The sequence below is a fragment of the Rosa chinensis genome, chromosome 2 (genome assembly GCF_002994745.2).
Source record: "Rosa chinensis cultivar Old Blush chromosome 2, RchiOBHm-V2, whole genome shotgun sequence".
Classification (NCBI taxonomy): domain Eukaryota; kingdom Viridiplantae; phylum Streptophyta; class Magnoliopsida; order Rosales; family Rosaceae; genus Rosa; species Rosa chinensis.
This window is the reverse complement of record NC_037089.1, coordinates 769713-786251: the sequence shown is the minus strand read 5'-3', so window position 1 is coordinate 786251 and position 16539 is coordinate 769713. Positions and strand designations below refer to the sequence as shown.

The window sequence follows — 16539 nt, the reverse complement described above, 5'->3', positions numbered from 1 at the left end:
AATATACGAAGTTGAGCAAAGAAGGTGGTAGAAAAAAGAAAGAGCGGGAGAGAAGGTGAGTAGGCAAACATAGAATCAATGGATTATAGTTCAAGAATGGAGGGAAGGAAGCTTAGCTTCAAGGCAATGGGGACCCTGCAACCAACAACTATAACATCCCTGGTGTGGACACTTTATCATTAGGTGACACCAAATATCACATGCCGCACTCTACCTAGTTCCATTCATATAACACAAACTCCTCCTTCACCATCTACATCACCATTTCTCCTTCTTTCCTCTCACAGCTAACACACCCGCCATGGAAGCCAGTGCCGGACTTGTTGCCGGTTCTCACAACAGGAATGAACTCGTCGTCATTCATGGTCACGAAGAGGTACGTAACTAGTTGGTTAGCTAGTGAAAAAAAAAAAAAAAGATTATGATCTTATGACTAGTTTATGAGACTAATATGTGATATGAATGGTACAGCACAAGCCTTTGAGGAACTTGGACGGCCAGGTTTGCGAGATATGTGGAGACGAGGTTGGACTGACGGTGGATGGAGACTTGTTTGTGGCTTGCAATGAGTGTGGATTCCCTGTGTGCAGGCCTTGCTATGAGTATGAGAGGAGAGAAGGCTCTCAGAACTGCCCTCAGTGCAAAACCAGGTACAAGCGTCTCAAAGGAAGCCCCAGGGTGGAGGGAGACGATGACGAAGAGGATGTGGATGATATTGAGCATGAATTTAACATGAATGAAGATGATCAACACAATAAGGGTATCAAAAACAATGAGCAAATCGCGGAAGCAATGCTCCATGGAAAGATGAGCTATGGAAGAGGACCAGATGATGAGGAGAATTCCCAATTCCCACCAGTTATTGCTGGTGTCAGATCCCGCCCGGTGAGTAACAATTTTGTTTTAGGCACCTAGCAACTAGCTGCGTTATACACTCATCAAACTTGTTTTATATATACTCTTGTTCATTAACGCTTATATGCTGCTATTCAGGTTAGCGGCGAGCTCACATACTTATCTCATGGTTATGGAGATAAGCCTTCTCCGTTGCATAAACGAGTTCATCCATATCCACCTTCTGAGCCTGGTATGTATAAATTTAGTTATCAATTTAGTTGCCAGGCTTTGTCAAGATCATATATATTGGGCCAACTACTTTTTCACTGACCCTAATACAAATGCAGGAAGTGAAAAATGGGATGAGAAGAAAGATGGAGGGTGGAAGGAAAGAATGGATGATTGGAAATTGCAGCAAGGCAATTTGGGAGGGCCTGAACCTGATGACATGAACGACACAGACATGTCAATGTAAATGCTTCAAAGAGAGATCACTGCAATTTTATGTTAACATTTTGAAGTCATATATGTATAATGTGAACTTCGATTGGTATTGCAGGATTGATGAAGCTAGGCAGCCACTGTCAAGGAAAGTATCAATTGCATCTAGCAAGATCAACCCTTATCGAATGATCATTGTGGCTCGGCTGTTTATTTTGGCTGCATTCCTCCGGTATAGACTTATGAATCCGGTTCATGATGCACTTGGTCTCTGGTTAACTTCTGTCATTTGTGAGATTTGGTTTGCAATTTCATGGATCCTTGATCAGTTCCCTAAGTGGTACCCTATTGAGCGCGAGACCTACCTTGATCGCCTTTCACTAAGGTATAAATATATATAAGCACTCATCACTAATGTATGGAACACAAAAACTAAGCAGAACTTGCTATTGCACTGTCATATTCTGCCTATTAGTTAATGCCTGATCTTCAATGATATGGTACTGATCTTACATGTGTAATTAATGCAGGTATGAGAGGGAGGGTGAACCAAATATGCTATCCCCAGTAGATGTGTTTGTGAGTACTGTGGATCCCATGAAGGAACCTCCACTTAATACAGCAAATACAGTCCTTTCAATCTTGGCCATGGACTATCCTGTTGAAAAAATCTCATGCTACATTTCTGATGATGGATCTTCCATGCTCACCTTTGAGGCCTTGTCTGAAACAGCAGAATTTGCAAGGAAATGGGTACCCTTTTGCAAGAAATTTTCTATTGAGCCTAGAGCCCCCGAGATGTACTTCTGTGAGAAGATTGATTACCTAAAGGACAAAGTTCAGCCAACATTTGTCAAGGAACGTCGAGCTATGAAGGTACTTTGTGCTAATTGGCCTCATTGATATGATGATCTATCTCTTCAACTTATGTTTGAAATACGAACTAGAACATGTTTAACATCATAAAGGCTAGCTGATCATTTTTGTTGTTGTGTTGGTGCAGAGAGAATATGAAGAGTTCAAGGTTAGGATAAATGCGCTTGTGGCCAAAGCCACAAAGGTTCCTCCAGAAGGGTGGATTATGCAAGATGGGACACCATGGCCCGGAAACAATACTAAGGACCACCCTGGTATGATTCAGGTCTTTCTTGGTCACAGTGGAGGCCTTGATACTGAAGGAAATGAGCTCCCTCGTCTTGTCTATGTGTCTCGTGAGAAGAGGCCTGGCTTTTCACATCACAAGAAGGCTGGTGCCATGAATGCCTTGGTAAATATCTAAATCATACTTCTCTTTGATTACATTAAGCTCATAATCACTTACCAACTCCTATGCATATACATTCAGGTCCGCGTCTCTGGAGTGCTCACCAATGCTCCCTTCATGCTCAACTTGGATTGTGATCATTATGTTAACAACAGTAAGGCTGCAAGAGAAGCCATGTGTTTCTTGATGGACCCTCAAATTGGAAGGAAAGTTTGCTATGTCCAGTTTCCTCAAAGATTTGATGGCATTGATAGAAATGATCGTTATGCCAACAGGAACACAGTCTTCTTTGATGTAAGTCACTGCAGGAAATCAGCTTATCCCCATTTGATGAATTGAAGTGATGTTCATTTTCACTGTCTTTCAGATTAACATGAAAGGTCTGGATGGAATTCAAGGTCCGGTGTATGTGGGCACAGGATGTGTTTTCAGAAGGCAAGCTTTGTATGGATATAATCCTCCAAGGGGTCCTAAGCGCCCAAAGATGGTAAGCTGTGACTGCTGCCCATGTTTTGGACGCCGCAAGAAGCTTCCAAAGTATTCCAAGAATGATGCAAATGGAGATGGTGCAAACCTCCAACTACAAGGTGAACATAAATATTCAGTGTTCTTTATTAATTTGTTACGTGTATATACAAATTTTTCTGGCCTAAGGTAACACTTATCTTCATAATGAGTAGGAATGGATGATGACAAAGAGCTATTGATGTCCCAAATGAATTTTGAAAAGACATTCGGACAGTCAGCTATTTTCGTGACTTCAACTTTAATGGAACAAGGAGGTGTCCCTCCTTCCTCAAGCCCTGCTGCCATGCTTAAGGAAGCCATTCATGTTATCAGTTGTGGTTATGAAGACAAAACTGAATGGGGAATTGAGGTAAAAGCTTTATTAAAGATTCTCTTTGGTCATAACCTGATTTAACTGAGTAGATCTTCTTCATTCTTTATGGACTGTAATCGCCACTTTTACTCATGCAGCTGGGTTGGATTTACGGATCTATCACAGAGGATATCTTGACAGGGTTCAAAATGCATTGCCGTGGTTGGAGATCTATTTACTGTATGCCAAAGAGACCTGCATTCAAGGGTACAGCTCCCATCAACTTGTCAGATCGGCTCAACCAGGTGCTTCGTTGGGCGCTTGGTTCCATTGAGATTTTCTTCAGTCGCCACAGTCCCCTCTTGTATGGCTACAAGGGAGGGAAGCTCAAGTGGCTTGAGAGATTCGCTTATGTCAACACTACGATCTACCCTTTCACCTCTCTTCCTCTTCTTGCCTATTGTATCCTCCCTGCCGTCTGCTTGCTCACCGATAAATTCATCATGCCACCGGTAACAATTTTTAGTTATATTTTACATTCAATCATAGAATAAGATGATCAAGAAATGATTCGACACAAATGAAAATGAAAATAACTGCACTTCAAGAAAGATTAGATGCATTCACAGTAATTATCTGTCGACACACAAAGACTAGAGAAAGAGGTGTCCTGATGCAATGAGAAATCTAAATAATTTTATTCCAGAAATCTGACAAATGTTATGTTGTCATCTGACAAATTTCTATTTCATTCCAGATAAGCACTTTCGCAAGTCTCTTCTTCATTGCTCTGTTCCTTTCAATCTTTGGTACCGGCATTCTTGAGCTGAGATGGAGTGGAGTGAGTATTGAAGAATGGTGGAGAAATGAGCAATTCTGGGTGATTGGCGGTGTGTCAGCTCACCTCTACGCTGTTATCCAAGGTCTTCTGAAGGTCTTGGCTGGAATTGACACCAGCTTCACTGTCACAGCCAAGTCTGCAGATGATGAGGATTTTGGAGAGTTGTACGCCTTTAAATGGACAACTCTCCTAATCCCTCCAACCACTATCTTAATCATTAACCTTGTTGGAGTAGTTGCTGGGATTTCAGATGCCATAAACAATGGGTACGAATCATGGGGACCTCTATTTGGAAAGCTCTTCTTTGCCTTCTGGGTGATTGTCCATCTATATCCATTCCTTAAAGGTCTGATGGGGAGGCAGAACCGTACGCCAACAATTGTTGTCATATGGTCTGTGCTCCTGGCTTCTATTTTCTCCTTACTCTGGGTTCGAATCGACCCATTTGTGTTGAAAACCAAAGGACCTACCACAAAGCAATGTGGAATCAATTGCTGAAAATACTTGTATCTTTTGTCTTTCTTGAAATTTGCATCTCCAGAGGATACAAATTCTTGGCTTTACAAATTATGAAGTTGAACCAATAGAAAGGAGATCCATCAGAGTGAATAAAGCTAGAGTATAAAGTTTTTTGTAGCTTGAGTGAAATGTATACAGTTTTGTATTTGTAAGTGTTTACTTCTGGCAACTAAATGTTTCCAATCAATTTTTCAATTTCCAATTTATGTATAAATTGCAGGGTTGTCTTCATTTACTTACTACGTTATAGATGGGATAATTGATCAGATGACCAGTTATAATTTAACTTAAAGAGAAAAGAGAACAAAACTTTACCAGTGAGAAGAATAAACTGCAGACTAGATGCTTGCATCATGGTACACCTTAACCAGTATTGAATGACTTCTTGTTCACCAGTAGTCTCCACAAGAACAAACACCGTCTTTAAAATGATGGAATCTGTTAGCATCTCTAACTACAATAACTCTCTCTGTGATCTTGGATATAAATTTAGTTGCATTATGGCAATCTAAACAAACCCGTAGGTTCTTGATGATTCTGATTTCTGTTCCAGGTGCAGTAGAAATAAGGGCAAAAGCAATGGCCAACTTCTCACTATGAACATTCACCATTAACTCCTTCTCTTCCTCCTCCACATCATGCAAAGCAGTTCCTGTTTCAGTTTGAAATCCAGTCTCCCTCATCTTTCCTGTTAACTTGTCTAGCATCTTATAGATTTCTGTTGCTTGAGGATGGGATTGATCTCCACAGGTGAAGACATGTGGGGTGTCACCAATCTCAACAAGAGTGCATCCAGGAGTCTTTGCCAAATTTCTATGCTTGGCTACCTGCCGGACTGAAGCAGCCTTTGGAAAGTTCCCGTCGGCTGATAATATATTAGAGAACAAGACATAATATCCTGTATTATCTGGATCCAATTCAAGTAGCTTTTCGGAAGCCAAACGTGCCAGTTTAGTGTCTTTGTGTATCTTACATGCACCAAGCAAGGCTCCCCAAACAGCAGATCCTGGCTCAACCGGCATTTTCTTTATAAATTCCAAGGCCTTCTCTAACTGTCCAGCTCTGCCAAAGATGTCAACCATGCAGGCGTAGTGCTCAGCTACGGGCACAAACTGATGGTTATGAACCATTTTATGGAAGATTTCATCTCCTTCTCTCACCAAACCAGCATGGCTGCAAGCATACAAGACAGAGAGAAAAGAAACGCCGCTTGGGGGGATCCCAGAATCCAACATCTCATTAAAGAGTTTCAGTGCTTCATGGCCATCACCATGGAGGCCATAACCAGATATCATGGCATTCCAAGTGACTACATTTTTCTCAGTCATCAAGTCAAATAATTGCCTAGCTTCCGCAATGCTCCCACACTTTGCATACATGTCAACTAGAGCAGTCAACACATAGATGTTAGACTCAAGATTTTTGCTCTTAATCAAACCATGAACCCATTTCCCAAGACTCAAAGCTCCAAGCTGAGCACAGGCAGAAAGAATGGTAGTAACCGTAACAGGATTTGGACTGAACTCAGACATCATTTCCCGGAAAAGAGATATCGCAGTCTCTGTTAGCCCATTTTGGGTATACCCTGAGATCATGGCATTCCAAGACGCCAAAGTTCTCTTCGCAGACTCATCAAAAAGCTGCCTTGCCGACTCAATCTCATTCAGTCTACAGTAAACAGTAACTAAGGCAGTCGAAACAGAAGGATGCGAAACAATGCCAGATTTCACACAGAAACTTTGAAGAGAGCGAGTGAGCTGCAGATGACCAAAAGGAGAAGACACAGGAACCAACCCCACAATTGTGCTCGAATTAACTTTCTCCCCATAACCAAGCAACTCCTTAAAAAGACCAACTGCCAACACTGTTTCATCATTACAAGTATACCCGGCAATCATCGCATTATAACACACCAAATCCGGCTCACCAATCATCCCAAACACCATCCTAGCCGTCCCAAGCTCCCCGCATTTCGAATACAACGAAACCAACCCAGTAAGCACATGAACATCATCATGAAACCCAACTTTCACAGCCAAACACTGCACCCACATCCCTGCATTCAGCTCCTGCAGCTCCGCCACCGCAGGAAGCAATGTAGCCAAAGTTGTCGAATCAAAACCATTCCCACCCACAACCATGTCTCTAAAAACCCGAACCGCGTCCGCATAGTAACAATTCCTCACCAACCCAGAAACCATCGTGTTCCACAGCACAGTATCCTTGTCAGGCATTTCGTCGAACACCTTCTGCGCAATCCCAACCCTGGAAAACTTGAAGTAAAAGTCCACCAAAATGGAACCCACGTACAAATTCGACCCCAACCCATCAACAACCGAGTGCGCGTGGAGCAGAACCCCATACAACTCATCTCTAAAACCCGAAGCGGCGGAGATGGCAAAAGCGTAGGTGTACTTATCAGGGCAAAGAGTGGTGCTTTTTCTGAGGTGGGTGTAGAGAGAAATCGAAGACGAAGGTGAGGCATTGGTGGCGAAGCCTTTGATGAGGACGTTGAAGAGGAAAAGGTCGGGTCTTGGGAAGGAGAAGACGAGGTCACGTGCGTGGCGTATGGCCTTGAGGTCGGAGAACTTGTGGGTGAGCTTGGTGACGGTGACGACGTCGTTTTGGTAGCCGTTGAGGATGATTTGGGCGTGGGTTTGGGTGAGGAGAGAGAGTGTGGTGGCCTTTTTGAGGAGGCCGAGGAAGAAGTTCCGGTCTCGGTGTGCGGAGGAGCAGCTACTTATGTTTCGGCTAATCATGAGTGTTTATGTTTTGTGATTGTTTCGTAGAGTCTCATGATTTTGAATACTAGCACGGCGGCAGAGTCCTATAATTTTTTTTTTTTTTTTTTTTTTGGTAGTGAAATAACAAGCCCACTTTGATTGCGTCATCAAGGGTATTTAAGTAAAGCTAGATTAATCTCCATTGCAGAGGCACGATCATGAAGATACTTAAAACACGCCCGTTATAAACTAATTGGAGTTGGAAATCGAACGCTAGACATGAAATTCAATACTAGATTGTTTGACCAACTTTTCATAATTTGCTAGAATTATATGGTTTTGAATTCAATTCCTCTTAAAAAAAAAAATAGAGTTTTGCTATTGATTTCTTGGCAAAAATGTCATAAACTTGATGCAAGTTAAATCGTGTTTGGAGCTGTAATCTTCCTAATCTCACGGCTGTTGCTGCTTTTTTTTTTTTTTTTTTTTTGTGAAATAACAAGCCCACTTTGATTACATCATCAAGGGTATTCAAGTAAAGCTAGATTAATCTCCATTGCAGAAGCACGATCATGAAGACACTTAAAACATACCTGTTATAAACTTGTTGGAGTTAGGAATTGAACATTAGACATGAAATTCAATATTAGATCGCTCAGGCCTTTCATATTTTACTAGAATTATATGGTTTTGAATTCAATTCCTCTTAAAAAAAAAAAAAGAGTTTTGCTATTGATTTCTTTGCAAAAATGCCATAAACTTCCCATAGACTAATCCGTGCTCAGGGGATCTTGTCAGAACGCTTCCTCCCCCCTGACCACCAAGAATATATTGGGATTTAACTCCAATAAGCGTCGGCGGGATTCGAACCCGGGTGTGGGGGTTCCACACCTAGAGGCTCTTACCAACTCGATCACCTGTGGTGGTTAAAAATGTCATAAACTTGATGCAAGTTAAATCGTGTTTGGAGCTGTAATCTTCCTAATCTCACGGCTGTTGCTGCTTTATTTGATAGGCTTAATTAGAAATACGTTATTTTTTAGTTCTTTTAAAATTTGGTTGTAAATTCTTTTTCTTTAAAAAAAAAAAAGTTGTCGGCAATGATTTTGAATTGAGATGCAAACAAACTCAAATGCAAGACAACAGAACGAAAACCATGATGGTTACATATATTTTCTATTTCATTTCCTTTGAACTTTTGCATCTACATTGACATCAAGTACTTTGCTTCCTTTGCATTTTCTTTTCATTTGCGTAATACAAAAAGCTAACCGTGGAAAGCATGAAGCCGATGGCTCTTTGCTCAGAAAAGAAGAAGAAAAGAATGGAATACAACATGTTGACATTCCAAGGCTAAAAACTCAATTTACATTCACAGAGAACCGAGCAGACACTTTTATCTCTGCCCGAGTATGTATCCCTTCGGAATTGCATGGCAAATCTTGTATAATTAGCTTGGAAGCTAGTCAGGTTCAAGAAGCTGTCTTGGTTGCCAAAATTGGCTGCTGACAGTTCCCAAATCTTGTTTCATTTGTATGAGTTGCGTCTTAAGGCTGTATTCCTCTACCTGCTTTGATGAAGAATCAGAAGTTAACAGAAGCCAGTTAATTGGACACAGAATAACTTGGAGAACACAAGGCACTATTGAGCACAGAAGAAAATGTAGATTTGACAGAAGCCAGAGGCTGAAATATTTAAGTTGCTCTGTCATTAAAGAAAGTAAAGTATTTACTGTTTGTTAAAACTTATGGCCACATTATTGTACCTGCATAACTGCTGCTGAAGCCAGCAATGCTTCACATTCGTCAAGCATGGCTTTCTCTTGCGCTGCTACAACAGCAAGTTCTGAAACCAAACCATTCACCCCCTCCACCTGCTCATATAAAGTTTCAAACTATTAGGTACATTCTTCTGAAAGATAATACCCACCAAGGACAAACTCTGGTTGCAGAAGATAGCCAACCTCTAAATTGGTTGCTAGTGCTACCCACTACGAGTCAAAAAAGTATAGGAAACAAAAGGGATTGAAAAATATCACTACATGATTGTTGTATAACTACAAAAACAAAAATCTCACCCTTGAGAGCAAAGAGCATATGGAGGATCCCATTGCCTGCATCACATCAACAGCTGAGCAGATAGCTACCTTCAAAGAGTCAATATCCGTCTGCAAAAGTATAGTTTATGGTTATGCATAACTTTCACTTATGAGAAAATAAAACTTGATTTCCTGGCAACATATAACATACCCTTGCCCCTCCAGTTACTGGAAGACGGAGAGTGCTTGCCTCCAAATCTTCCATAGCCCCGGAGAAAGCAGCAATATGATCTCTTTCAAGTAAAGCCCAGTCGTCAAGGTAGTCCATCTGAAGAAACATGGTTCATGCAAGGACATGAAATCATATTAAAATTGAGATCACTGACAGTAAACGTACAAATTCCAACATAAACAGAGATGGAAAATGGATCCACAAGTTAACACAAAAGCTTTTGAACTAAGATATGCCCGACATGATTTACTATATCTGACAAAGCACCTCTCTTAGCCCAATTGCTCACTGATCATGATATAGCCACAAAATTATAGTTACTTTGTTTCCTTCACCATTAACTCCCTCTTTCATTAGACAGATGGATGTTTACAAAGTAGCTCCTATTACAGGATGACAAGGCCAGCTAATAGCTATATCGAGCACTTGGTTCACATGAAACAAAATTTTAGAATGCATCAAACTGCCTAGTGGGTGATAAGCCACACACTAATTCTTCGTAAGTTTGTCCACATTATATCGATGCCTTGACTTAGAATCAATGCACCAAATGGGGAATATTGACAATAATGTTACCACTCTTGTGCAAAAGAGGCATTACCTGACCATTCAATACTGACTTCAGCTTAAGCTCAAGATTTAACTGCTGGAGTTTGATTCTTTTCCTGATTACTGAATCCCACAGGCTTAGTGTAGTGTTCCATACATTCAATAGAGTTCTCTGCACATCAATTAGATATCTTATTTAAATGGGTTTATCCTATGAAAAGGAGAATCAAAATACATTTCTTAATAATTGATATAGAAGCTTGACCATGCAACACATCAATACTAACCAACAAAACAAATCAGTAATCTATACAAACTGGACAACAAGCTAACAATCCAAGTTTAGCTTTTAACCACACTAGTACTCATGAGTAGCAAATAAGAAATTCTCCAACGCATGAACAAACAAAACCCTAGTAGTTCAGGACTGCAAAGACCTAACTTGGTTCAATGTGTATAAAATGATCAGGACTATCTTAACCTACGAAAAGACATGAACAAATGATCGCAATATTATTATATACAAATAGTTAACAGAATGAGTAAGGCAGATAAATAGGCCTAAAAGTTTGCCAAGTTACATAGACAACGCACCTCTGCAGTTACTTTCTGAATATAAAGTACAGCCTCTGCCCTGGCATTAGAAAATCTCCACTGCAAAAATCTATTGTGAAGTAGCCGCAGCTGATGAGCATCTTCAATGTAAGCTGCACTCTTTTTCCCCTTGAAATCAGCAATGAAACTAAGCACAGAAGTTGCACTGCTTGATTGACAAGAAGTACTCGAAACCCTTGTCTTTGATGGACTAACTCCTCTAGAAGGAGGAGTAGATGGTCTTGAAGTCCGAGATGGACTACCACCTCTTGAAACAGAAGGTGAAAACACTGATGCCTTACTAGGTGAGGATGGTCGCGACAGGGATCTGACTTTAGGAGTTGCATTTGACAACCTTTCTGAAAAACGCTTGTGCAGTAAACTATCATCAACTGAATTTGCTCCCAGTCTACCACTTTCATGGAGTGATGATAAAATCGCAGCATCACCACCCAATTTCTGTACCGGCTTTCCCAAACCATCAGCTGCAGGCATTCGCCTCAGCATAGGTACCCCAACTCCAGGAGCTGGTGTAGCAAGCTTGAGGATCCTAGGACCAAGATCCATACTTTTGTTTAATGAATTGGAATTGGAAGATACTTTCCCACCTATTCTACTAGGCCATCGATGCTGATCTATCAATCTAGAATGCAAACCATCCACTGGTTTCGAATTCTCTGATTGATCAGACACATTCTTCCCTCTAAGAGGGCTCCTCTTCCTCTCCGGTGTGAGCTTTCTCGGAGCTGCCTCGGCCTGTCTATGAGCCACATTGGACGATGACCTCAATGTCCGATCCGATAAAGCACTAGTTACTGGCTTCTCCTTCTTACTAACACTGACAGGAATCGAAATCGTATCAGACTGAAATGAAACACTCAAACTTCTCATCGTTGAAGGCCACAAACCCTCAGGCAACCGACCACTTCTTTTGGCTGAAACATCTACCGAAGAATCCTTCACCGGCGTTGATGGACTAGCCGGCCGCGACGGTGAAGACGGCGTGGCGGGCCTCCTCCTGTCCGCGGATTGTGATCTCTTTGGCGCCAATAACGAGGATGATGATGTTGGAGAACGCAATGATCTCGAAACATTAGGAGATGGGGCACGTCCGGCGGTGGCGGTTGTTGCGGAACTAGGCCTGGAGGGAGTTGGTGACTTGTAGCGGGAACTAACTTCCCGGATTCGAGGGCGGCGCGTGGCGGCGATTGAAGATGCTGCATTGTATTTTTCGGCGGGAACCAACGGTGGTCTTGGGATCTCCCTGCGCTCTGATTCACCTACATCCATCCACACCATCCAAATCAGACCACATTGATCGGTTCCCTCACCAAATTAACTCCGGATATTTCAATGCTGCTGCTTCAAAATAAGATACTTTTCTCTGCAACAAATCTGCCACAAACGCAAAAAGGTAAGATGCAGTGCTGGAAAGAGCAAAGAATAATACTCAAAACACCCATGAAAAAAAAGAGAAGTGCCAACAATCAAAAAAGCATACATCTTTACAGAGACTCAGATCCAATTGGGAATCGATTTCACAATTACAGCGAATAATAATACTCTGATGTGAAGAAAAATGTTTCTCTTTCATAGAAAAAAGCCCAAATCCAGGCGATGAAATTAGAGAGTTGGGGGTAGACAACATCTGGGGCAAGCAAGCAATGTGGCCACAGCGATTTGCGGAAAGTGTCCACAGACGGTTACGAAGTTAAGTAGAAGAGGTTAGTTGTTTGATTACCCACCAAAAGAAAACTGCAGTGAAGGGTAGAGTGTAGGGCAGGGGGTGGGGGGTACCCTAGGAAAGGGCAAAGACTGGAGAGCTGAGAGAGAGATGAGGAGGGTGTAGGATAAGAGAGAGAAAGAAGAAAGGGAAAGGGGGGTGACAAACTGGCTTTTGATTTGTTGTGTGGTCCTTTCTCACGGGACTGCCATGGTCGGTTGGGCTTGAAACGGGTCAACACTCCAAAAAACCACCCCACCACTAAGCTCTCGGCTCTTTTCTTCAATCAATCTATCATAGCCATAAACACCAAGTAAGCAAAAAACCAAAGCTCTTCTTTCTCACTCACTCTACAACTTTTTCCAAAAAAAAAACAACAACCACTAAAATGCAATAATGCATGATTAATATCTCCTAAAAGATCAACTCCTGCAAATTTACTTACTTTACTAAATTGTTTTATGGCTTGTTCACTGTATAAATTTTTGTGAAAGATAATATAAAAATTCCCTAATTAAGGATTTTGTTTGTAAGCTTAATATTAAAAGCTTCAATTATTCCAAGGTTGAAGTTTGCAGGTGCTAATGTTCTTGGGGAAATAGGAAAAGACATGCAGCTCCACGTGGACGAAGGATCATTGTCCATCCCCATGAATTTACAGTGTAAAAAATTAAAAACCAGGGACAGAATTCAGAAGCAAATACGCATATAAAATAATTAACCCTAACACATCTTTATGTTGGAATTACAGATAAGAATAACATTTTTTGTTTTGACCCATCGAAATATCAGATTTAGGAACAAAAATCGATAAAATGCCGAAACTGATATAAAAAGAAAAATTGAATTCAAGGAGTGAGTGATCCATTACATAGAACGGGGTTTTGTCTCTGATTTTGAAGACACGCTCAGTGTTTCACTGCTCATGCAAATCTCTCCCTCCAAAAAAAAAAAAAAAAAATCATTGGATCGATCTAATCGAAATTTCAAGACACAAAATCAACCAATAGTTGCAAAACAAAATAGATAATAATTATATCTCCACAAATACTGAAATTCTATCCATTGATTCGAAAATGAAAAATTGCTCAGATCAACAAAAACCCTATAATCAGAAGCAATACAAATCCGAGACTCACCGGAGCCGGATGATTTTAGTTTGATCTCCTCGAGAAATCGAGTTGCAAGGCAACGTGGCGGCTGAGAGGTTCGCCGGGAACGGAGGTGGTAAGGGGGCTCGTGGGACGGTGATCGGAGAGTCAAGGTTTTCCGGCGGGAGTTGTTTGAAGCGGAGAGAGGGGGAAAGGGAAGGTTCAAAGGCTGTGGTGGTTGATTTGAGGAAATAATTAGTGTGTTTTTTGAAAGACCAAAAGAAAAAAGAAAAAGGGGATTTTAAATTTTTGAATAAAAATAAATAAAATGGGGAAGAAACGGTTACAGTTGGGAGGGACCGGGAAAGAACGTTGATTTCGCGCCACCTCTTTGGCGCGTTTCTGCTGCGTTGCGCTTGCGCCCACCTAAACGTTATGGACCAGATAATGATGTTAATTGAATTTAATTAATTTTTTTGAAAATTCAAATTTTTTTTTTTTTTTGAAGATTCAATTAAAATTAATTAGTGTGAGCATTTTAAAACCATAGCATATCATTCATCAAATAAAAAAGAAAAAAAAATTAATTTAGTATATTAGTTGTGAATACTAATACTTCACGAGTCTTTGGAATTAGTCTAACTGATAAGAAAATGTAAAGAATATAGTTAGGAATATGATAAAAATTCGATTTCTTCTGATATAATGAAGAAATGAAATGATGACATGTTGAGTTTAACTTAATAGGAGAGCTTTCTGCATTTAAGGAAGTTGAAAGGCCAACTAATGTATAATAATCAACCCTTGTAAGTTTATAAAATGGTAAAATGTAGAACATATCAATGGTCAAGGGAAATGATGAAGGGGATTAATTATTCATTAAGTTAACCAACAAATTTTGGTTTTCTTGAAATATCCAATTAGTCGAATCAATGGCCTATCAAAAGAGGTAGTCCACCAAACAGAATTTCTAGATAATTGTTTGCAACAATTTCTGGGGAGATTGTCAGATCGTGGTTGGTGACTACTAAAATAAGATTGGAGATGGCAAAAAAAATACCAGCAAGCAATTAATTGAAATACATATACATGCATATCAAACAGTCATTGACAACAGTACCAAAAAACTAAAGGAAATATTGCTATATATTAATGCACTAAGCCATCCATCATCTTCGACATAGCAGATGCATGCAATACATCAGTCATTCTGCAATGAAATTCAGTGACACTCAACTTCTGCTATAGCTAGCAGTTTGCTAGCGATCGAATTTATCATTTCGGCCGGCGATTACTGAGCTCACTAATTGAATCAGTAGCTCAATGTATAAAACCTCAAATTAAGGGTCAGAGGCTCAGAGCTAAGCTAATTACAGTTCATGCATCCTCGATTTTAGGGTTTAATTGACTGCTAATTGACCTCCAAAGACTTGGCAAGGCCGTGTGTAGGAGTCGCTATCGCTGTGAGACCAACCAAGAATCATATCCCTACAAGCATAACTATGTTCTGTTCAATTCTCTCACAAGAAGCAAGCAGTTTTATTCTGTTTTGTACGTTTCTTGTTGTCAAAACTTAAGTTTCTGGGAAGAAATGTTTGGTTTCCTGTAACCTACCAAAAGCCACAAGACGAATTATTACGTAGGACAATTCTATGAAATATCAATAGTCTAAGAAAAGAGATGAATAATTTTGATTCAAGCCAAGATAAAGAAACATGTACTGGTGAATGCACGGTGAGTAATCATGATTGCATGAACTAATCAAGTAGCTCAGTCCTTACCTTTTATTTTCCCTCCACCACCACTTCAAAATTCTACATGATAAAAAGTGCGGAAAGTCAAAAGGTACGCGCTTCTCCTTCTGTCAAAAGCAGCTTCTGCTTGTTGTCCATAATGTCAATACTTTTTCTAATTCGATCGAAGTTCTAACTTTTTCTATGCTTTCATGCTAGCTACACATTCCTCTCATCATTTGTTTAATCCGTAATTTGATGTTAAAGTTCCTCCCTAGCTAGACACTAATTAACCAGACATTATGCACTGGCAATATTATCATATCCCTGCTGCTTTTAGCCGAAAGCTGGAAACCCCATTTACATTGATTTACAGCAAGATTGATCGATCGAAAGTTCACAGCAAAAGTTTAGTATTTTGGTCCGACAGAATCTTCGAATATATGAAGCAGTTACGGGTGTGCAAAACATGGTACAAACCGGCCAAAACCGACCGATAAATATGGTTTGGTTAAGATTTTTTAACTTTAAAAATTGAAAATTGGTTCAATATCGAACCAAACCATTTATGAACTGGGTTGGTTTGGTTTCTCTTGTACTTAAACCCCAGAACCCAAATCGACCGGTATGTTTGAAACATAAGAGAAAAAGTTTATATATATATATATATATAGTTATATACACATAGTAAATATATATTTATTTGTCCGGTTTGTTCTAAGTAAGTTCTAAATCTCCAGTTATAACTTTATTCTCAAATGATATACTATCATATTGAATTCAAGGCTCAAAGGCCTAAAACCTTAGTATATAATCGCTACAATTTTTTTGATCATTTCATAACACATCTCTGATCTCTCAATCTCTCATTCTCATTCTTTGACCTTTAATACTATCATATTAAGCTAGTATTGATGGCTAAGTCGTTAAATAAGTGAATCACTTTGAATCTAAGTTTTGGATTTTAATTATTGAATTTTAAATTTAGATAATTTAACATAATTTCAATTCTTGAGATTGAATTTTTACTATGAATTTTTTCATAAGCAGCATGTTAATATTATATAGGTGAAAACCGCCTAACCGACCAAACCAATTGGATTGGATTGGGTCGGACTGAGCTTATTTTTTTTT

The 16539-nt window shown here is 40.0% G+C and overlaps 3 protein-coding genes across 6 annotated transcripts; 1 reads left to right on the top strand and 2 right to left on the bottom strand.

Moving 5' to 3' along the window:
• Positions 1–185: 185 nt before the first annotated feature.
• On the top strand, positions 186–4928 carry LOC112184397 (cellulose synthase A catalytic subunit 7 [UDP-forming]). The gene is made up of 12 exons (XM_024322653.2): positions 186–376; positions 472–885; positions 994–1087; positions 1185–1308; positions 1397–1663; positions 1809–2154; positions 2282–2545; positions 2624–2836; positions 2910–3129; positions 3223–3419; positions 3521–3874; positions 4120–4928. Exons 1-12 carry the CDS (start codon positions 302–304, stop codon positions 4699–4701), a joined length of 3150 nt encoding a protein of 1049 aa, XP_024178421.1. The 5' UTR covers positions 186–301; the 3' UTR covers positions 4702–4928.
• Positions 4031–7499, bottom strand: LOC112184398 (pentatricopeptide repeat-containing protein At4g30700). The gene has a single exon (XM_040513313.1). It carries the CDS (start codon positions 7479–7481, stop codon positions 5112–5114), a length of 2370 nt encoding a protein of 789 aa, XP_040369247.1. The 5' UTR covers positions 7482–7499; the 3' UTR covers positions 4031–5111.
• Positions 7500–8590: 1091 nt separating this feature from the next.
• LOC112188014 (AUGMIN subunit 8) lies at positions 8591–14035 on the bottom strand. Of its 4 annotated transcripts, XM_024327021.2 has the most exons (9): positions 13721–14035; positions 13453–13520; positions 12360–12872; positions 10859–12253; positions 10317–10436; positions 9695–9811; positions 9523–9612; positions 9211–9318; positions 8591–9012 (listed from the first exon to the last, which is right to left on the bottom strand). In XM_024327021.2, the coding sequence occupies exons 4-9, from the start codon at positions 12155–12157 to the stop codon at positions 8908–8910; spliced, it is 1839 nt and encodes a 612-aa protein (XP_024182789.1). In that variant the 5' UTR covers positions 12158–12253; positions 12360–12872; positions 13453–13520; positions 13721–14035; the 3' UTR covers positions 8591–8907. The 4 variants fall into 4 exon arrangements, with proteins under 4 accessions (XP_024182789.1, XP_024182791.1, XP_024182790.1 ...); XM_024327023.2 differs by lacking the exon at positions 12360–12872; XM_024327022.2 differs by lacking the exon at positions 13453–13520.
• Between the last annotated feature and the right edge of the window lie 2504 nt (positions 14036–16539).